This window comes from Carassius auratus, chromosome 23 (genome assembly GCF_003368295.1).
Source record: "Carassius auratus strain Wakin chromosome 23, ASM336829v1, whole genome shotgun sequence".
Lineage (NCBI taxonomy): Eukaryota > Metazoa > Chordata > Actinopteri > Cypriniformes > Cyprinidae > Carassius > Carassius auratus.
In genome coordinates this window covers 5159540-5183196 of record NC_039265.1, presented here as the reverse complement: position 1 = coordinate 5183196, position 23657 = coordinate 5159540, and the positions used below count along the sequence as shown (strand labels likewise).

The 23657-nt window shown below is 37.2% G+C and overlaps 1 protein-coding gene and 1 long non-coding RNA gene across 3 annotated transcripts in view; one reads left to right on the top strand and one right to left on the bottom strand.

Moving 5' to 3' along the window:
- The window catches only part of nkain4 (sodium/potassium transporting ATPase interacting 4), a 59935-nt gene that overhangs the window by 18603 nt on the left and 17675 nt on the right, over window positions 1-23657 (top strand). For both annotated transcript variants that reach the window (XM_026199369.1, XM_026199368.1), the window contains exons 2-4: window positions 7626-7763; window positions 15655-15735; window positions 21766-21963. In XM_026199369.1, coding sequence (XP_026055154.1) covers window positions 7626-7763; window positions 15655-15735; window positions 21766-21963 — 417 coding nt within the window. The remainder of the gene's footprint in view (window positions 1-7625; window positions 7764-15654; window positions 15736-21765; window positions 21964-23657) is intronic.
- LOC113041072 (uncharacterized) lies at window positions 2184-7619 on the bottom strand. The gene is made up of 5 exons (XR_003275338.1): window positions 5621-7619; window positions 4644-4731; window positions 4103-4270; window positions 3522-3601; window positions 2184-2793 (listed from the first exon to the last, which is right to left on the bottom strand). It is a non-coding gene; the product is annotated as an uncharacterized LOC113041072 (long non-coding RNA).

Here is a 23657-nt window from a genome sequence, read left to right as displayed (position 1 = left end):
CCTGATGAAATCGGACAGGCCCTAAATCATCAGGGGGTTGTCTCAACAGAGACAAAGGAACTTTCCCGCCGCTTCAGATCGCGGATGTTCATTGGGTGGTTCACGCGAAAAGAGGCGTGAACATCTCAAGCTATAAGAGTCGACCGAACAAGGTCCGCCTCGCTCTTGGCTCTTCTTGGGCTCTTCTTGCTCTTCTTCCCGTTCTCCGTTCTCGGACACGTCGCTCCGCGCGGCCTCGGGCCGCGCTCAGTTCTCCTCCCCCCTCAGCACACGGACTGAGGAGAGGAAAGCCATTTTCATGGCTCATTTGGAAACTTTCATTTTCGTTGTTTTGTTTTCTTTTCTTTACTAAGTTTATTCAACTATTCGCCTCTCCACACAATGAAGACGAATTCTGGAACATTGTTTGTTGAACCTTTCAAATACCGCGCGAAGATGAACGAACACCTCTTTGCAACAAAGGAACACGTGACTCCACGCTCACGCCAAGATCCAGCGCAGCTTGCGCGCGCGTCACACGGCCTCCGGCCCACGCGTGCAGTTTTCAAAGGACCACGTGACATCACACGTGCGTCGCCGGTACCACGCTCACCCACTGGGCCATGCAAGTATCGTTTTCTATGGAGATTTAAATGCTGCTTTAAAGTGTTGCTATTATTTGATTCGTTGTTGGTTCCACTAAGGTTTACTGACTGATTTTCATACCTGAGCTCATTCTGTGATCTCTCTCGCTTTCTCCACTTCTCTCTCTCTCTCTCTCTCTCTCTCTCTCTCTCTCTCTCTCTCTCTCTCTCTCTCTCTCTTTTATTTGGATTCCGTTGTGTCTTGTAAATGTTTATTGTCTGTATTTTCGTACGCATATTTACTCTGTGTGATTTGTAGTTTGATGTATTACTAGTTGAATTATTAAAAACCCATATATAAAATGATTGGCTTTGGACTCCACCCCACTCACATTACGAGTCACTGAGATGTGTCTGATCTTTAGCTACAAGCTCTAAATTTAGAAACTAAATTTATCATAAGGATAGGATAATATTTTCATGGCCAGAGAATACTTTTCCTTGAATTATAAGGCGTGATAACTTTATTGAAAATTGATAGGTCTACAGTGGTGTGCTGGACATACCACGGTTTGATCTGCAGTAATTTACAGTAAGAGATCACAATAATTGATATGAAGAATGTAATATTGACATATTAATGAGTAAATTACAGTGCCCTGTGATTAGTATTGGTATTGGCAATCGAGCTATTTTTCATAATCAATAAAATTAAATGTAACTGTCATCTGAGATATATATTAATCAAATTCTTGATTAATTATTCAAATTCCCTATATATCATTTGAGTTAATTACTATGTAAAACTCATTGTTGTTACATCATTTATAAGACAGCTTTGTTATCTTCACCAACCATGTTTCAGTGCGCAAATTCGAGAGTCAAGAGTAAAAACTTTCCAGTCAACTAACTGTTTTCATCACTCTGCTCTTATGCACATTTTTAATTGTCGCATCAGAAACGATTGATGGAAACACTGAATTTTGAATAAAAATGCCTTAGTTCACAAAAAAGTGGTGGTTTTTGACTGGTGTGAAAAAGGGTTAATGTGAATAATGGGAGATGGAAATGCATTTTGATAATAAAATTCCTCCAAGCACATCAAATACTGTAAGTCATGTGACATTGCGCTGTGGGACGGTAAATCCTGACTAACCAGCGGACCGATCTTGTTCCACAGCATCTGAAATGTTGGTATGTTCATTCATAAATGCCCGAGCAAAGTTTGTCATCAAAGTATTTCTGTATAATTGCCTCTCAGCACTATTAAAGACTGCGTTTCAGATCCGAAAGCAATAACCGCATTCATTGTGTTTCGTCTTCTCGTTCTGAAGTGCAAGTTATTTATTGTGTTCAGTAGCTTCTCCTACTTTTCTTAGTGATATACACTCTTAAAAGAAATGGTTCTATTTAGAACCAAAAATGGTTCTATCACCCGCTTCATATATGGAACTCCAAAATGGTTCTATATAGAACCACTTTAATGGGTTCCATAAAAAGAACCCCAAATGGTTCTTTGAATCCAAGTTAGATGGTTCTATATAGAACCATTTAAGGGTTCTTTATTATTAAACAAGTTAAAATTATTATTGAATAAGAAAATATAAACAATCCAGAAAATTTAAAATGTTTCAATTTATTCAACTGTTTATACAAAAAATTTAGTGTCATTTAAAATTACACCTCTGTATACTCTGTGTTAGACAGCAAATTTCACATTTAAGATGTTTAATTACATTTAACCATTTAGTTTGAATTATTTCATTTAAGCATTTTCACTTTGCAATGAACATACATAAGCTTGTTTACGTACATATACAGTACTTCACTTTTACATATATCTCTTAAATGAGGAAAAACAAATCATTTTTTATATTTAACAGTGCAGATAAAAATCAATACATGAACAGTTAAAACAACTATTAAATAGCTCTACAATTTACACAAGTTGACTATACATTTTCAGTACAGGTATTGGTGTTCTTTTGCCGTGCTGTTGTCTAAGGTTAAGCATATATTTTTAAATAAAAGTCATTGTGTGCTTAATGTCAACCGGGTACTGCACATTGAAGAGAAAATAGACTGCAAATAGGCATTCCACAGCCTGTGTCATGTCAATGTCTGCCTCTCTTATGATGTTCACATTGTCCATTATTATGCTGACACTTTCAGCCTTGAGGGGATCAGGAGAGCCGTTAAACACTATGGTTGGTGTAGCACCTTTGGGTTCCTGTAAAACAAACATTTCACCTTTTGAGTGCTTTTCACCAATTAACAGAAGTCATCAAATAGACTTAAAAATTAACCCATAATTTACTTACCAAAAAAACAACCAATGTATATGACTGTTTCTCCAGTTTAACACAATCTGAGATATATTTAATAATAAAAAGCTTTGTAATGTGTTTGAATGTCAACATTACCACGTCAGTTCCACTTTGATTACTTTGAATCTCATCGGTTCTTTCGTTCTTTTAAATGAATAGTTCATGACACAACACAGATATGACAGCTAAAAACGTGACATGCAAGAACCAGCAAGGCTCATAATTATCGATGTAAAGCTGATGTGTCAACCCATTGGATGTTATTCCCTTATCTATACATAGTCTAATTATAGCAACATATCTTGGCAAATGTAATCTCACTAACGTACCATTTGTACATACCATTTTGCTTTAGAAGACAAGTATTAAACCCTGGAGTTGTACAGATTTCTTTTATGATTTAAATTGGGGTGCCATTCAATGACATTGCAAAGCAGTGCAAACAGTACAAAGTTTATGACTAAGGAAGAGAGTGAGTAAATTATAGGGTAAATGTAATTTTTTTTTAATTGTTACAAATTTGGCATAAGGGTGAGTAAACTGACTAATATTTTTATATTTGCATGAACAGTTCCTTTAATTCAAGTCAAGTGCATCAAATATTAATGAAACTACAGAAGACTATACTTACACTATCTACACAGTAGAGGAAGCTGGCGTTTTCTTTAAATAGTGCTGGCAATAAAATGAGTGCAGCATTCCTAACGAGACCTACAAACAGATACAAATTATTGTATATTAGGTACAGAAATCAATTAAAGGGATAGTTTACCCAAAAATGAACATTCTGTCATCATTCACTCACTCTTGTCATTTTAAACCTATATAGCTTTCTTTTTTCAGCATGACACAAAAAAATTATTTTGAAGAATGTTGGTGACCGAACAATGCTGGTACTCATTCACTTCTATTATATAGACACCAAACCAATGGGCACCGTCGTTGTTTGGTTACCATCCTTCTTCAAAATATCTTCTACTGTGTTCTGAAGAAGAAAGCCATAAAGATTTGAAATGACAAGAGGTGAGTAAAGGATGACGATTTTTATTTGGGGGTTAACTGTTCCTTTAATATTTGCATTATTTTAATACATGTTTTCACTTATACAATTTATAGGAGATACAACCTTTACATTGACAATGCAAACAATGCAACTTTACACTGGGCATGGAACAGATAAGTTAGATGGGGAAAGATATATGGTGTAGTTACCTTCTGTGGTTTCCTCTGCTAGTCCAATGAGATTGGCGTAGTTTTTTTGTTTTTTTTTTTGACTTCCTTCTTTTGCACTCCTGATGATGTTTGGGGCCATTCCATTCAGAGATGTTTCCATGTTCTTCGCCAAGTCGGTTCAAACCTCATTGTCATTTCATGCAGAATCTTAAATACAAAACAACAGTACATGCTGTCTCAGTCCCAATAACACAGTTTTTAAATCAATTCCAAGCAAAGAATTTTAGTTGTTCTCTAGCAGATCATCTTCAGGAACCTCCTCCTCACTTTCATTGTTCTCTTCAAATAAAGTAGCCTTTTCAAATAGGGGATGATGCAAAACTTGTCTGTGCTTTCGATAGATATGGTTTCTGTAACTTGCAACAGTTTTATATCTTCTAAAACATCCCTCAATGTCACAGGTAAATCTAAAATCTGCTTGGTGGTTATGTTGCACTTGCAGGTGAGTTAGAAACTTTGTGAGTTGAAACTTCACAACATCACAAAATGAACATTTATAAATTTTCATCTGTAACGTTACCTCTGAAACTTTATTTTGCATCAATGAGGTTTATAGTTTCAAGCCAGTGGCACGTGTCATCTACTGACCATTTATCAACCATGGTTATCTGGGGATTTAAAAAAAAACAAAGCATAAATAACACTTCGCAAACCAACTATGCATTAAACACACCTAACGTTAAACACACACGTAACATTTTTGGCTTTAGAATATTTGATTACTAAAATGTAACCTTGTGCTATCATCACTTTAATCCAGCGCATGCGTCACAGTAAACATAAAAAAACCGCTGCACTGCAACTGTGTCTTTAAACAGTTTTAATAGCGACAGACCGGCCGGAAGTTTTGAACTGTAGCAGTGTCCACTTTTCTGCTGAGTTTAGCTCCAACCCTGATAAAACACACCTGAACAAGCTAATCAAGATCCTCGTTTGGTCTGGGTTGGAGTTAAAAAACGGCACGAAAGTATCTTGCGGGCCAAAGTTAAGAACTTCTAACGTTACACCTGTTAACATAGGCCTGGGGAAAATACTCACCGCAAAATGAGTAGGCCTATATGTGAAACTGCGACACACTTTCACATAATCATTCACCTCCGTCTTCCACCCGGCTGACTTTTATTTGAATCGGAGCCGTTTATTTGAACAACGAGCGCTCGCTTCATTGAAATGAACGTTAAAATTCACGCTTCTGACTCGAAGCTCGTCTCCTTATAACACAGCTATCTTACTGTAGTTAACAATTCCATTAACATTAACAAGGAAATAAAGGAAGACTGTATCTTAATTAAATTAAAAACCGGAGCAAAATTAATTTAACAGGGCTAGAACCGATGGCTGACGAAGCCCTTCAGTGCTTCACGCCAGTGTTTTTGAGGTCAAATTTGCTTCTAGTATCAGTGTTTAACACAAGGGCTATTCTAACAAATATAAATATTAACTGTAATACAAAATATTTCGGTAAAATCATTTAAAAAATGTAAAAACTTAACTTACCTTAGTGTATGAACGAGCAGAAATGGCGGACTCCTCAGTTTGAAAAATTAACTGTCACTTGCCTCGACTCCTCTCGCGATTCATCTTCGCCCATCGACCAATAGGAATTCAAGGATGACGCAACGCATATATGCCACCGGGGAGGGGGTCTTTTTATGATTATTTGTTTTTTAATGTTCCCTTAGGTAGATTAAAACAATCACAATATGGTAAACAAAATAAAGAAAACTCCTGGTTAGTTTGTTTTTCTTCACAAATTGATTCGTCAAAAAGGTAAACTATAATGTAAAGTAATATAATTTTCATGCTAATGTACAGCTCAAATCATACATTGAGTAGATATTAATCTTTTTGACTACAGCAGTCATTCTCATGGGTCTTGACTCAAAATGCTTTGTGAATGTGTTGAGTAAGGATAATTATAGTGTAATCTTTAGTTTACACTTCAGTCATAAAACATATATAATATAATATAATAATAGAACCGTTTTAATAAAAAAAAGGGTTCTTTGCATGCAAGGGTTCTAAATAGAACCATTTTTTTGGTAAAAGGTTCTATTGGCCAAGTACGGAACCCAAGGGTTCAATATAGAACCTTGAGGAACCCTTTTTTTTAAGAGTGTATAGTGGCAGTTTTTTTGGGGAAGTGACGATTTTGTTCTCTTTGACTCGTTGGATGGAAACGTTGCTTGTTTGCAAATGTTTTATGCAATATTCCAACATCATCTCACAATCAGTTTGTACGTATTTTATGAGGTGGCTAAATCGTATGACCTTACGATTTAGAACGGTTTGTCTAGTTTAGGGGTAGGGTTAGGAGTAGGTAATTCGTACAAATTGAGCAACTCTAAAATATGTATGATTTATCAAAAATTGTTTAAATTTGTACAAGTGAGGTTATACGAATTCATATGAATTAGCCAACTCATAAAATATGTACGAATTGCCATGAGATTGGGCTGGACATTCCAACTTTGCACACAAGTTAAATTTGCAACTTTGAAAGGAAACTTGGCTCATGACTTTTTGTGTCCCTTCTTTTTTTCAGTAAATGATGACAGAATGTTCATCTACGTGTGAACTATCCACTTAAACCCAAGAATATAGCCTTTAAGTAGTAGGCAAACTCACTTAAGTTATCAAACTCACTGTAGTCATCTTTATTTCTCCAACACTCTTAAAAGCCAAGATTACAAAAAGTGTTTTTCACAGGAAAAGCCATAAAAGAAGCATTTATGGTTCCACTAATAACTTTTCAGCAAACAGTTTATATTCTAAATATTCTAAAGAACCTTTTTTACACTATAAAGAACCTTTTTGTGGAATAGAAACGGTCCATAAATGGCACCAAAGATGCCAAAGAAAAACAAAACAAAACAAAACAACAATTTTATTTTCAAAAGTTTATATGATGAATTTGACAATATTTGAATCTCTTCCGTTCTATTCGACATTAAATTGGCACACATGAGTGCAGCAACAGGGTTGTTTAATTAGATATTACCATCTATCACACAACATTATTTCCTTTTGCAAGCGGTGCAGGTTTCCATGTCTTTTCCTCTTTCATCATCTCACAGTAGGCAGTCACTGGCTCGCCAGCTCACAGCGTGCACCACACTCTCACTGTAATCTCATTAATCGTCCCTTTGCAGCGAGTCTCACAGGAGGAGGCGGCGGGACACAGGGACCTGTCTGCGAATCGCCACCCTTGTGCTCCAAACATTAGTAGACTGATACACTCTTGAGTAAATGCATGCTAGAATGATCAAAACAAGTGTGGGGAGTTTTAAGAGCCACTTAAAGATGCTTGATGATAAAACAAGTGTTTTTGTTCTTATTCAGAGGACATGCAGAACCAGGTAAAGTGCGTTTGGAGAAAGTTCTCTTTGGAAATAGTCAATAATGAGAAAACGTGGTATTCTTTAAACCTTTATTCCAATGGTTTCTGAATCATTCATCTAAATATACAGTATGTCCTCTCATGTCTTTCTCTCTCTCTCAGATGGTGGCGCTAGAGAGGCAGGTGTTTGATTTCTTGGGCTACCAGTGGGCTCCTATCCTTGCAAACTTCTTCCACATCCTGGTGGTCATCCTGGGCTTGTTTGGCACTATTCAATATCGACCTCGCTACATTGTGGTGGTAAGTGCTGCTTTAAATTCATCTTCACTATGATGACCTTGTAAATCTCTCTGGACACATTTTAATCACAAAAATTAAAGTGGAAGAAATGAAGTTTGGATATTTTACTCTTGGATTTAATTTATTCTCAGTTGTCATTCTCATTAGATTCTCATCTCATGAATATGGAAGCTTGTTTCTGCCATGGAATTAAAAAAGTAATTGTTTTCTTACAAGATTATATCCCTGAATTCAGATTTGTTTCCTCAGAGTTTTGAGTATATAACTCTTAACTGTGAGATAGAAACTAACAACTGAGAGGAAAAAAAACAGTATTCTGAAATTAAAATGTCATAGTTAGGCTACTTTTTTTTTCTGTGTTGGAAAAAAAGAAATGTGAAATAAAGTCATAATTGTGCTTTAAAAAGCTGCAATTACTTTTTTGTTATTTTGTGACAGAAATGGCCTTCCATTGAAAAATATAGAGTGCAGACACTGGACTAGCCTTAAACTTTGACAAATTGTATGGCATTTTAATCCCCTAAATCTGCAACTAATTAGCATGCGTTAAATTATTAGAGTCCAGCTCCCTTCAGTTCCTCACTGGGTCAACCCATGATGCAGCTTCACTTCAACTTCAACAGGATTATCAAGCCTTTAGTTCTTTTGATGAGACGGGAAGCATGCTATTTTTGGAATTATAATATTCATACAGAATTGTTATTTCTATTTTTCATAACCAAGAGTCTTTGGTTTACATCAGGGCTGTGTTTGAATTAGCATAAAAGACTATTTTTACTATTGCTGCATTATAATTTATAATTTATATCTGAATGTTACATACTATGCACAGTTTAAAAATGTTCTACGTTTCGAAAAAATTATATAGCCAACTAAATGTACAAAAATATGTATACTTTGTTTAGAAGAACGTAAATGAGCTAGAAGTAACATCAGCCACAGTAAAATATCTATTTTGATTCATTATTTAATCAGACTGTCAGAAGTCACATAAGTTTTAAACAAAATGGAATTAAATATGGTTACTTTTATTTATTCATTCAAATATAGTAACTAGAGGCTGTGAAAAAACAAAGTCTTGCAGTATCAATGCAGAATACTGTTGTTGTTCACTTTTGTCATTGCAAAATTATACATTAAAATATATATTGTTTATTGCTCATTATGCTCTTAAAACTAAGTTAGTATTCCAATCTGATTATGATTTGCATTATTTTCATATGCATTTAACTATAGTGTTTTGCTGATATTAGGGGCATTTTCATTCTCTATAGCATTGAAATTGATATAAAGATAATAAGACATAAAACTGAGAAGATGAGTTATTGACATTTTGTTCTTATTATCAGAAGTAGAAACACTGTAAATATTATATTGGGATTATATGCTAAATATGTATTTTAGAAGGACATGAGCATACATATAAATCTTTTATACAAAGTCACTCACATTTGCATTCAATGTAGACGCTTATCTACAAGCATAGCATAGCCTCAGAATATAACAAACTTAGGTTACAAGCCACATAATAAAGTCTTTAAGATATTAGTCTTCAAGAAAACTGTAATAACTTTACCTCTAATGTGTAAAAAACTCTGAAGCCATTGAATGGGAGTACACAGTAATGTTTAAATTATCAATTAAAGAGTTGCTCATTACACATTAGATTTGCACATTTGATTACACCAAAATGTGATGCTAATTCAAGTCAAACACTGAATTCTCACAGAGAAGAAATAGAGGAGAAATATCAAGTTAATCAAAGTGACAAAATGTTGAGAAGCCAAGAATAGACAAAGGCGTGAGAAAGTGTTGAAGAGCGAGAGATGAGCCTGAAACAAGACTAGCGGTGCTGAGACTCCTGGGAATGGTGAGGAGTATTGCTCAGGCTTGAGTCCCTGTCACGTGTTATAAAGACTCATTCTGCTTCACAGCAGCATAAAATCACACCAGTCCCCATATAACGGTGATTTGACATGTGAATCATGCTGTCTGAGGTGCATCATCTCCCTTCAAGACATTCGTCTTCTGAGAGACAGACATATTAAAACCTTAGTCTTGCTGACCTGCCATTTACAGTAAAGTACGTACAATGGAAGTCAACGGGTTAACTGAATCTTAGAGTTAGGAACAGAATATGAAGCTGTTGGAGCGCTAATTCAGAATAGCATTTCAATGGGATTTAAAATCCTAATTGATTGGGTTTGTGTGTGGTAAACAACAGTACAAACGGCTAGGTCTGCTATAAAAAGAAGATCGAATCAGAACAAAGAAAGATTCAAATCTGGAGATGAACGATAAGAGCCTGTGTAAAAGAACAGTGCTTTTCTCAAGACTGAACCCTTAATACACACATGCTCAATGCCAGTGTTTTCAAGCATCTACTCAACTTCTGTTTTCCATATATAACAGCTCTGATGTTACGGCTACTGAAACGGCTTGAGTTTTCACTTGTTCTAGATGGGTAGTTGCCAGCTGTCCCTGGTAATAAAGTGGTACAGTGATAGTATCTGGTGGTAATACCATGGTACTTTGATACTATACTGAATGGTTTTACTGAAATAATGTGATGTGATATGCATATTTTGTCATTTATTCCTCTGTGGAGCACTTAAAAGAGATGAAAATGTTTTGTCTGTATTAGAGAATGTCAATGGGGTCCAAAAGTTGTGTTTAGATCTCTTTCATTGTATGAGTAACACTATAATAACTGCATGCTATTTATCATTAGTTAAGCATTAGGAAACAGTTAATTCATCATTTATAAAGCATTAATAGACATTTATAAGCTGTTTATAAATACAGATATAAATGCTTTATACCTGATTTAAGAGCATATCTATAATGTATTTAATAATTGTTTTTTCATACTTTATTAATGATCAATTTATCATTTCTAAATTAAGTATTGCATTATTTACACACCAGTTATTAAGGAGTTGTCAGAGGTTCATAAGATCACTCAGAAATTGTAAGTAAATGATTAATAAACTATTTAAATGTGCATTCATCTTTTTATTCAGACTTATAGTAATAGTTACTTATAGTGTTAATAAATGGTTTATTAACATGTATTTCTACTGTAATTCAGGTAGTTATTAAACATATGAAGTTGTTAGTTAATAATAATAATAATAATACATTTTATTTAAAGGCGCCTTTCATGGCACTCAAGGACACCTTACACAATTCATTAAAAAAAAGACATTACTCAATCAAACCAGTACAACAACAAACATTAAATCACATAAAAGCCTGCCTAAACAGATATGTTTTAAGACGAGATTTAAAAACTGAGAGACTAGAACTGTTGCGAACTTCTACAGGAAGAGAGTTCCATAAATGGGGAGCAGCAAAGCCAAAAGCTCGTGACCCCAGAGAAGTTGTCCGAGTGCGTGGCTGAACAAGTGTAAGTGCAGAAGCAGATCTTAGAGTGCGGGAAGGAGTGTGTATATGAAGAAGATCATGGAGATATGAAGGAGCCAAATTGTTAAGTGCTTTGTAAGTTAAAAGTAAAATTTTAAAATTCACACGAAATTTAACCGGGAGCCAATGCAGCTTCTGTAAAACAGGAGAAATGTGTTCAAAAGTGGAAGTTTTGGTAATGACTCGAGCTGCAGCATTCTGTACTAACTGTAATTTATGAAGAGATTTGGAAGGAAGCCCATAAAACAAAGCATTACAATAGTCGATTCTTGATGTTACAAGAGCATGCACAAGCGTAGCAGTACTCCTGAGTGAAAGGACAGGGCGCAGACGACTTATATTGCGAATATGGAAAAATGCAGAACGGGTAACACTATTTATGTGAGATTCAAAAGACAAAGTTGTGTCAAAAATGACACCTAAACTTTTGACCTGATTCGATAGAGGAACAGAACAGTTATTTATTTCCAGAGAAGAAATATTCGACTTACTTATTGTATTTTTTGAACCAACAAGAAGAATTTCTGTTTTACTGCTGTTCAATTGTAGAAAATTACTTGAAAACCAATCTTTTAATTCACTTAGGCACTCACCAAGAGCAGAAGAGGGAAACTTAGAAGAAGGTTTAGAAGACAGGTAAAGTTGGGTGTCGTCAGCATAACAATGAAAGTGGATATCATATTTCCTAAAAATGCTGCCAATAGGTAAAAGATAAATAATAAACAGAAGAGGTCCTAAAACAGAGCCCTGGGGAACACCAGTGACAACATAAGTGGGTTTTGATTTAAACTGTTTAAGTTGTACAAATTGAATGCGATCTGTAAGATAAGAACCAAACCAGCTTAAAGCCATACCAGTAATTCCAATAGATTCCAGCCTGCTCAAAAGTATTGGATGTGAAATGGTGTCAAATGCTGCACTAAGGTCAAGAAGTATAAGTATTGATAGAAGACCAGCATCAGCCGCTAGTAATAGATCATTAGAAATCTTTACAAGTGCAGTTTCAACACTGTGAAAAGCACGAAACCCTGATTGTAACTGCTCATATAAATTATTGCAAGAGAGATGTTCACGGAGCTGATGAGCAACAATTTTTTCCAGGATTTTTGACAGAAACGGAAGATTTGAAATAGGTCGAAAATTTGCAAAATTCTTTGTGTCTGTCCCAGGTTTCTTAAGAATAGGCGTTATAACAGCAGTTTTAAGTGCAGTAGGGACAGTGCCAGTAAGAAGTGATGCATGCATAATATCAGTGATTAAAGAGGAAAGAAATGATAAACCAGCTTTAACCAAGTGAGTCGGTAATGGATCCAATTGACAGGTGACAGATTTAGATTTTTGTACAATGGAACAAATGTCCTCAACTGTTGGAATTTTAAAAACAGAAAATGAAAATAAGGGAGATGGCGCAAAGCTAGAATGAGTTTTGTTCCGATCAGGGTTTGGTGAAACCAATTGCTGATGGATGTGTTCAATTTTCTTATTAAAAAAGAGCATAAATGCTTCACACAATTCTGTAGAGTTTATATCCCCGTTAGAACACTCAGGTGGCTTTAAAATAGTGTTAATCACAGAGAATAAAGATTTTTGGTTTCCTACACCAGATCCAATTAAACCTGCATAATAATCTGATTTCGCTGTGGAAAGAGCAGTCTTATAAACTTTCATGTGATCAGCATACAAATCTTTATGAACTACAAGTCCAGTCTTGGAGTACAAGCGTTCTAATCGACGCCCTTTGACTTTTAGCAGACGAAGATCCGATGTAAACCAGGGTGCAGAGTTGACAAACGAAACATTCCTGGTTTTCAATGGAGCACAAGTGTCAAGGATCATTTGAAGATTGTCATTATAATGCTGGATTAAATCTTCAGGATTCCCTGAAAGGTCTTTGTGGGGAAGTGTGGACAAACATTCCCCAAGGATTGAGGGATCAATGTTCTTAATATTACGAAATGTGATTGTACGACTCAAATTAGGCTTGAACACAGATAAAGAAACATTAAAAGACACCAGCAAGTGGTCTGACAGTGATAAGTCAGAAGTAGTGCAATTTCCAGGAATCACACCTGAACAGCAGACTAAATCTAGAGTATGACCTTTTGAATGAGTTGGGACATTGATAAATTGCTGTAGTCCAAAACTATCTAGGCATGATAAAAACTCTCTAGAACATGAATTTTCTGTATTATCCACATGGATATTAAAATCACCAACCAAAACCACGTTTGGAGACAATGAACAAAGAGAAGTTAAAAATGTTGAAAATTCCTGTTGGAATACAGAATTGGCCTTCGGAGGCCTGTAAACAATAGCTATGATAGTTGGTACAAATCCATTGATTTGCAAAGCAACAGATTCAAAGGAAGTATAGTCAGTTTCAGGAAGAGCTGTAACTTTCCATTTTTCCTTATATAGTACTGCAAGCCCCCCGCCCCGGCCAACACTGCGTGGTTTACAGATAAAAGCATATCCAGGAGGAACAGAATGGTTCAAATGATAAAAGTCATTACTTTTTTGCCAAGTCTCAGTCAGACATAGAAAGTCGAACTTACGATCAAAAAGCAGATCATTCACGAAAGGACCTTTATCAGAGATTGATCGAATATTCCATAATCCAAATGAAAGATCGTTCTTACCATCGATAGAAGTGATCGTCTTAGGTGGCTTGACTAAGACACTGTGATCAATAGTCCGAACATGTTTCCTTGGAGGACGAGGCCTCGTGGACCAAATGGAAGGAATTCCACTTGGAGAGACAACCTTAAAACTCCGGCGAGATCCACGATGAACATATTTACGGCGTGGTGTAAAAGCAATATCCTGATGTAGGTTTAAAGCAGACGGAGGCTCGCCGTAGTGCACGCGTAGCTGCAACAATTCCGCTACCGAGTATTGATAGAGCGGATACACAGGATGAAAGATTGAGCAAAGGACAATCCACACAATTGAAATCCAGATAGTCAGTTTAACGATCATCATTGCCGCAGCTGAAGGAAGATAGAAGAAAAGTCCGACAGCCTCGAACCAAATCGACAGGTGAGCAGGAATCCAGCAATGCCGGCAACAGTCTCAGGTCAGGTAACAGCAAAATCTCAGTGAATCTTGGTGAATCCAAAATCGTGCACAAACATCCAAAAAAAAATGTATATATTTCAGGCAGGTGAATAAAACACAGTCAAATAAAAACGTAATCTAAAAGTTAAAAACGTTAATATCATTCAAAGTTCCTCAGAGCAGCGGCTGCTAACAGCGCCAGCGTTCGCTCCCGAGATCAACATAAACGCAAATGATGATAGTTAACCATTTTGTGAGCTCATCTAAAGTGAGGACTATTTATTCCTTGTAAAGCTTTTACAAATGAGATTTAAAGGCTGTTAATATTTCTATGTTCTGTATCACTGTTTTGTGTTTGTTTCCGTTTTTTTGTTTAGAAGATAACTGAGGCTTTAAATATCCTTTATAAATGCTTTACAAGGCATAACTAGTCCTCACTTTAGATGACCTCACATAAATAGTTAACTGACCACTACTAAATGCTTTATAACTACCTGAATTTACTACATTTCTTGTGATCTTATGAATCACTGGCAACTCCTAAATAACTGGTTTGTAAATAATGCTATACTTCATTGAGAAATGATAAATTGATCATGAATAAAGTATGAAAATACAATTATTACACACATTATAGATATGCTTTTAAATAAAGAATAAAGCATTTATATCTGTATTTATAAACTGCTTATTACTGTCTATTAATGCTTTATAAATTATGAATTATCTGTTTACTAATGCTTAATTAATGATTAATAGTGTGCAGTTATTATAAAGTGTTACCATTGTATGAACGAAAGCAGAAACTAATAAAGTCATAAAGGTTTGTAATGACAGGATGGTAAGTAAATAATATAACCACATGTATTTTTTTCAGTCAACAATGCCTTTAGGGCTGTATGTTATGTATCATAACATACAGTTTACGGGGGAAAAAAATCTATAGAAAAATGGAAAATGTCCTGGCAGAAAATTACGTAATTAGTTTTTTTTTTCTTTCACATTAACAAAGTGCATTTGTGTCATATATTTTACTGAAGTTTCTAATACTGTGGCCACATTAGCGATGTTTCATTGAAATTTAGTGGGCAAAATAAACACATTGTCAATTGTCAATAGTTTGAAGATGTAAAAAGTACAGCTCACACAGAAGTCACTTTCAAACAAATCAGCTTTCAGGTTGGTCAGCTCTGCAAATTCATAAGATCAACTTGCACATGAGAGAAATCTGCTTTGGGATGTTTTCCATCCTCACACCAAATTGCCAAATGTGCAGATTCCCATTGAAATGGGTGGATTTTGTCCATGAAGCTTAATTGAGCAACAGTAAATGTGTCCATGCCAGTTTAGCCTATGTGTGAATGTTGGAATGAATTGCTGGAGTAATGATTGTCCATCTTGTTGACAGTATACTGTGTGGACAGCGCTGTGGGTGGCCTGGAATGTCTTTCTCATCTGCTTCTACCTGGATGTTGGAGGTCTATCAAAGGTAAGAGAGATTCCCATCTAAAGTTACACATGGGTCAGCCGTCAATGTACAAGGTACGAGGCATTTTAATGACCCTGTTTTACAGCTAAATGGGGCCATTTATGTTTTTACAGACTGTCTTAAACTTTATTTAGAAGTGCCAGAGCTTTGTGTCTTACACTTAGGTTGCCCTAAACACCAAAAACTGGCACATTAAACAGCAGTGTGGAGGAAATTAATTCAGATGAAAGCCTTTTGGAAAATTATAGCAAGTAATTGTGTTGTCCCGAACCCATCCTATGATACACTTCTGTCTACATGTGCTAACAGGTCATGGACTCAAACATTTAGCCCCTAGTGTATTAGCACAGTGAGAAACACGCTCGCTGTATAATTTACACATTCTCCTCTCTCTGTGGGCGCTTGTTAATGACTCCTGCTTGGCCTGTTTCCTGGACTCAGATTTCTTGTTCCCACAATGAAAAGCTCTTATTCGCTTTCAGAAGGTGGAGTGAGATTGCACAAGAACATATTAAAGTCTGCGTGCAGATGCATGAGGAGTTAATCTGGTACTTGTATAATGAACTGCAGTTCTGTCAAAATGAACCTTTTCCACAATTGTCGCAGCTGCATGGGACAAATGACTCATTTTATCCCAGGACAAAGGAAATATTTGTCCAGAAAACATCAGAACGCATACAGAATTCATACTAAGGAAATACTGGGTTAGGGTAACCATGATTTTTATCAAGCAGAACATAAAGTACTTTTTCCCCCCCCTGTAATTAACCAATCAGATTATTACATCCTCCTCAGTAAAAAGACGGTCACTATTGGAGTCTGTAAGAATGTTCTGCATACTTGCTTAGAGGATGTTTCTTAAACGGTTTTGCTTCAAAATCCAGATTTAACATTCGACATCAAGTGGAGAGGCAACCCAGTATCGATATTGTTTACGATACAAAATTCTTAATCCAGCAAGGAAGAGTTAAATCGATCATAAAGACATTTGCAAGGTTACAGAAGATTTCTGTTTCAAATAAATGCTTTTGTTTTCATTTATTTTAAATGTTATTGATTAAATAAAAGAATGGAGTAATGATGCTGAAAATTCAGCTTTGCATCACAGAAATACATTACATATTAAAATATATATACTGTATATAGAAAAGAGTTGTTTTGAATTGCACAATATTGATCAAATAACTGCAACCTTGATGAACACGAGACTTCTTTCAAAAACATTCAAATATCCTACCAAATCAACAGTAGTTTATTCATATGTTTCTTATATATCTTACTTGGAAACATCTCAACAGGCTTTTTCTTTTGGTTTGAGTGCTTGGTCTCTTAGTGTCTCTTGAATTTCAGTAGCTCAGCAGCCAATAATTCATCCCACAAAACATAATGCGTTCAGCACAATCCACCCTTATATGTATTAAATGTTGTTAGATTCATGTATTTATTTGAATCTTCTTAGTTTTGTTCTTTGCTAATATTAAAGTCGTGGAATTGGACTCATGGCCTTGGACGTTAACAACAAAAGATATGCAAAGCGTTTTCTGTGCTTATTTATTCATTTATTTGATGCGCATGTGCTCAGTCACATTTATATGCTACCTTGAATTCTGTGGGGTTTTATTTCTCTTTCATCCTCATCCTCTTCTTCCTCTGTCTCACACAGTCACGCTCCGTCACTCCCTCCCTTTTCCTTCCTGTGCTGTCACAGGTGGGACACCCTTCCCCCAAAACCCCCCTCACCTCGATAAAGTCTATGCATGAATATTCATGAGCTGATTCAGACAGATCTGCTGTCCAGAAAGCAGCAAGTTTGCGCATTGATCCTTTCTCTTCTGTCTCTGTGTGTTTATATGTGTGTGTGTGTGTTCTCCATTAGCTGCTTGTCCTCCTGCTGTCCATATGTAGCGGAGAGGGAGTGCTGTGTGTCCATCTGTCGTGTTAATGCCCCGAGTCCGACCCTCTGCCACCTGCTCCTCATTATTCAGCCTTTTTCATGCAACCCCTGTATTAACACGGCCCACCACATGCCTCAATGAAACAACTCAAAATATATCTCACTGATGTCTCTACTGTCACACAGCAAGTGACACACCATATGATAATATGATGCTGCACTGAGGACCCCCTACTGTAAGACTGATTATGATTAGACTGTGATGAGTTGAATGAAACAGTCTGACATTAGATTCTATGTATCTGTCTGTCTCTCTGTCTGCCGTCTCAGTGTTTATAAAAATCTGTTTGTCTTGTAATGTGTTTCATATCTGTCTATCTGTCCGTCAGTCTGTCAGTGTGTTTATAGCGTCTCTCTCTCACAGTGCTTATCATGTTTTTCTGTCTGTCTCAGTGTGTTTATCATGTTTTTCTATCTGTATGCCTTGCGGTGTTAATCATGTCCGCCTGATGATCCAGGGGAAAAAAGCGACTATTTTAATAAGAATATTAATTGTAAACTTTTCTACCGTGCTGATTCTTTGATCTTTAATCTTCTTGTCTTAAAGTATTTTGCTGTCATCAACAACAAAACCGCACATGAATCTATGATGGCTGTGAGCACAGCCATGGAAACTAATAAGACTCAAAGCGCTCAGAGTTGTCATCTCTTAATTACGATAATTCTGACACAACATGAATGCGGAATTAATCTATCACATTCAGATAATGGAGAACCATATTAACTCCCTGAACATGAGACATGTAGTTTCACTGAAGAGGAAAGGCATATTAAGTGGTTTGGCACTTTATGAAACATGCTCTCTTTCTATCTCTCTGTCTGCGTGATTGAGGTGTTTTGGTGGGGTTGTCCTCTCATGCGTGGCCGCAGGCTGTGGCTGTCAGTCTCACACTGTGGCTGTGATTAAATACGGGACAGGACGGTCTGTATCGACCCCCTCTCTGAACATGCAAACACACACTCTTCTCAGTGACATATAGTGATGCGTATAATGATAATGCCTGCAGATGATAAAGGGGACAAATGCCTCTGTGTCTCCATTAGCCAGAAAGAGGTCAAGGACGGGTTCCTCTCTAATAAGCATAGAAAAGTCCATACGTTTTCATTTTGACAAGTGTCATTCATCTCACACAGCCTGAGAACTGTGTGGATTGACAGAATCAATTACATCTGATGTACACGTATCCTTGAGCGTTTGAGGAACAATTGCAACACAGACACATAACTCTGAGGCGACACTTGTGTTTCACAGCACTTTCACACGTTCAGCGTTCAGGTTAAGGACTGTTGTAACGATCGGGACACAGGAGACGAGAGATCCAAGAGCAGTGCGTGTTTATTAGTTAATCCAAAAATCTGAATCAAAACAAGCAGGGGGTCATAACCAAAAATCGGTCCAGAAACAAGCAAACAGGAAACAAGAAACTCGAAGGAACACGAGGAAATCAGGTGACGGAAAATAAGGACTCCATGACACAGACAGAAAACACACCGGTTTAAAAAGACAGGACAGGATAATGACGATAAAAGTGAAGACACCTGAGTGCAATTAACAGGTGTGCAATTACCGTGATGAAGGGACAAGGCTTTGTGGGAATTGTAGTGCCTGCGGTGAGGTGCCTATGGGGAAGTGTGACCACTAGTGGACACCCAGGGAAACACAGACCAGACACCGTGACATTACCCCCTCCTCTACAGAGCAGCTACCAGATGCTCCACCCGAACACAAGAACAAACCAAGGACAGAGAAACCAGGAGGGAGGTGGACCGGCGGAGGACCGGGGGAGGGACGGAGGGCCAGGTAATAGAGGGAAACAGAGACAGGAAGTGCAAAAAACAAAAACAAGGAGACCAGGAAGGAACAAAAAGTTTGGGGCCCAGGGCCGAGCCGACAGTGCAAGTATCCCGTGTGGATCAGGTGGAACTGGAGCCATGCGTTCGAGACAGAAGCCCACCAGGGCAGCACAGAAGACCACCACAGCCATGGGGTGGAGACTGAAGCCCACCAGCGCAGCACAGAAGACCACCACAGTGGGATCGATGACACAGGAGAGCAAGTCTGGTTAGACAGTTCTCTGAAACAGAGAACATGAACAGGTTAAGGGTGGCTTCTCCGTGGCCCCTACAGGATAAGTCGAGTGCTCAGAAAGTTCGGCTGAGACTTGGAGAGGCTCTGGTAGATCCGTGGTGTTTTGACTGGATTCATGAAGATCAACGATGACTTGACTTTGCTCATGAAGATCATTGGTGACCTGACTTTGCTCATGAAAATCAATGGTGACTTGCCTTTGCCCACGAAGAACACTGGTGACTTGACTCCTGAGGTCTAACTGTGGTAGTGCTTAACTCATGAGTGTTAATGGTGACTTGACCCGACTCTGGAGGGTCAACGGGAACCTGATCCGAGTTTGGAGGGTCAACAGGAACCTGACCCGACTCTGGAGGGTCACCTGTGGCTGTCATCTTGTGCCATGGTGCTGTGCCGGCAGCCAACTTGTGCCTTGGCGCTGGGCTGGTGGTCCGCCTGTCTGTAGACACCGGTCTAGGGTCGGCAATCCCAGTGAGAAAAAAATCCAAGGCTCCAGCTCATTCTTTTCCCTCTCCTGCACGGGGTTGTCTAAACAGACGTTAAAAAAGTCTTTCAAGGCCTCATCATTATAACCCAACCCCACCGACAAGGTCCAGAACTCTGGTGCCACACCACCCACCTCATTCCCCCTTTGACGGAGGGTGGTTAATTTAATGAATCTTCTCCTCCGCTTCTTCATGCTGGCTGGGGAACGGAGACAAAATCCCAGACCGCTGGATCTGATCGGATGGAGTCCTTCTGTAATGATCGGGACACAGGAGACGAGAGATCCAAGAGCAGTGTGTGTTTATTGGTTAATCCAAAAATCTGAATCAAAACAAGCAGGGGGTCATAACCAAAAATCAGTCTAGAAACAAACAAACAGGAAACAGGAAACAGGAAACTCAAAGGAACACGAGGAAACCAGGCGACGGAAAATAAGGACTCCATGACACAGACAGACACCTTGACAACTGTGAACAGAGGCAAACAGAATTATTTTCTTTATTTGCAGTAATATGGGAATTGGGAGTCAATTTTTTTTTTTTTTTTTAAATGGAAAGAAATGTTGTAAGATAGTATTGCTGAACAAGCTGTTGCACAAACTGATAATAGGGCTGAGCCATATAGCTTGTAATATTGTCAACACTTTTATGATGTTTGATATATTTCCTGAGATTTATGTCATTGCCCTGAAATGCCTTTAAAGTGCTTGTTTAAGGTTTTTTTTTTTTTGTTTTTTTTTTTTTTGTCCATGTGCTGTAGATATGTAGATAAAAATATGTAGATATTTATATACATGTTTTTCTTGTGCAGCACAGTTGCAAACATCATTTCAAAATATATTACAATAGAAAACAATAATTTTTGAGAAGAAATTGTGAAAAAAAAATATTTCTATTATTTATCTGATTTATAACTTCTTTTATTTATCTAGACCGGTAAAAATGCATATAATAATAAATGCACATAAATGTGACCTACTGGCATGGTAACGGTTTTATGTTTATCCTAATAAATCCTCACAAAATTCACAGTGTTGGTTAATTTCACATTGCCAAAATACACTGTCATAAACTGCATGGCCCTAAATGCTAGTAATTGATGTGAGATATTATAATGTGAGAGATTTAACCACGTAATGGAGATAGTGTATGTATACAATATGTAACCACAGAAAACAATTGCTTGTGTGGTTAACTAACGCATAACACACTACAATTTTACCTAATTTATTAGTTTTCATGTGTAAAATCAGTCATAAATATGACCACAACAAATATACAATGAACGCATATTGAAAGCGATAGTATGCTTTCTCCATCTTTTGTATTTATACGTGTCTTTCCTCCCTCTCTCATGTCTATGGAACAGATTCTTTGTCAGCTCCGTGTTAAATTATGCATGCATGCTTTACAGCGTGCAGCCTCTCTGTCACTCGCTCCCTCATCCTTTATATTGACATGCGGCTGAGGCTGATGACAGCTCCTCCTCTCTGTCGTTTTAGGACAGCGACCTCTTGACATTTAACATCTCGGCACACCACTCCTGGTGGAGCGAGCACGGGCCAGGCTGTGTCCGAAGAGAGATCCCCGCCAGCGGAGACCGCAGTGCAGACACTCAGTCCTATATATCCATCATGGGCTGCCTGCTGGAGTACCAGTACATTGAAGTCCTGCACAGCAGCTTCCAAATCCTTATCTCTGTAAGTCACTCCAAACACATGCACATACACACACAAACAAATACGCCATGTCATGCAGAAAAGCTAAAGCATGTTCCTTCAACAGTCCAAATACCCTGTTTTTACTCTAATTTATGGTCTCCACACACTATATGTAGACTTACTATATGTGTATGTTTGCTACATGGCATAACTAAAAGCGTCCCATAATGCACATTTTTTTCCAGACATGCATTCATCCTAATGGTGCTTTTTCATTACTGTAGGAAATCATTGGCTGTCTCTGTACATGATTAACCAGTCCTTTAAAGCCACAGCAGACTAAAGTGTAGCCTGCACACTGTGTGCATGTGTCTGAGTCCTGAAGCCCTGCTGTTGTGCTGAAGTGGCCTCTTGAGTTGAGGTCTGGCGCGGCTCCAGGGTTAGTTGGGTAAACTCAGTGGATTATAATCAGCAGGCAGCAAGCACAAAGACTCTGAGCTCATTTTCTAAAAAGGGATTTGTTTTACTGATTTAAATGCGCTGTGGACAGTGGCCTTCAAAAGTATTTGGACTTAAGCCACACTTATAATTTCTGAATCTTATTGCATTAGATAGAGAAAACGCCAAAATATGAAACCAAGTGGCATCTGCAAACACCAGTACAATATATAATATAATATAATATAATATAATATAATATAATATAATATAATATAATATAATATAATATAATATAATAGGGCTAAATTGAATAATTGATTAAAGTCAAATCATTTAATCGATTATTCAATTCAATAAAAGTTAGTATTTACGTAAATACACACACACACACACACACACACACACACACACACACACACACACATATATATATATATATATATATATATATATATATATATATATATATATATATATATCACTTACCCCCATGTTGTTCCAAACCTGTAAAAGCTTTGTTTGTCTTCGGAGCACAATTTAAGATATTTTGGATGAAAACCAAGAGGCTTGTGACTGTCCCATAGACTGCCAAGTAAATAACAGTGTCAAGGTCCAGAAAAGTATGAAAGACATCGTCAGAATAGTCCGTCTGCCATCAGTGGTTCAACTATAACGTTATGAAGCGACGAGAATACTTTTTGTATGCAAATAAAACAAAAATAACACCTTTATTCAACAATTCCTTTGTCAACGATCTCCTCTGTGTCTCTACATCACTCGAACTGCCTGCACTCTTCTGTGTCAGCCGTGCTACAAGCATGAGCTGTTTTAATAAATTCATAGTTTAATTCAGCAAGGATACATTAAATTGATCAAAAGTGACAGTAAAGACATATATATTTTTACAAAAGGTTTGTATTTCAAACTAAAAACTGGTTCAGTGTAGGTTAGGAGAGCTGGAAGCTGATTCAGAGTGATGATGATTATCTGCTTGTGCTCAAACAATGAACTGATAACTTCACGCTGAGAGTTGAACAAAGTGGTCTGCAGGAGCACAGACTCCTGTCAAGTTTCTACAGGCTTCTTCAATGGGAATGCAGAGATTAGTGAGAGGGAAACAGATCTTTATCTCCAGCGCCCAAAGTACTCCGCTTGTGGTCTTGTCACCACAGTTTGAAAATGAAGTACTACAATGCTCAGACAAATGAGAAGATGGCTAAAGGGCCATGTGAATCTCTCAACCAGGTTTGAATGAATGAATGAATTCATTCATTAAGAGAGAAAAAAGATTT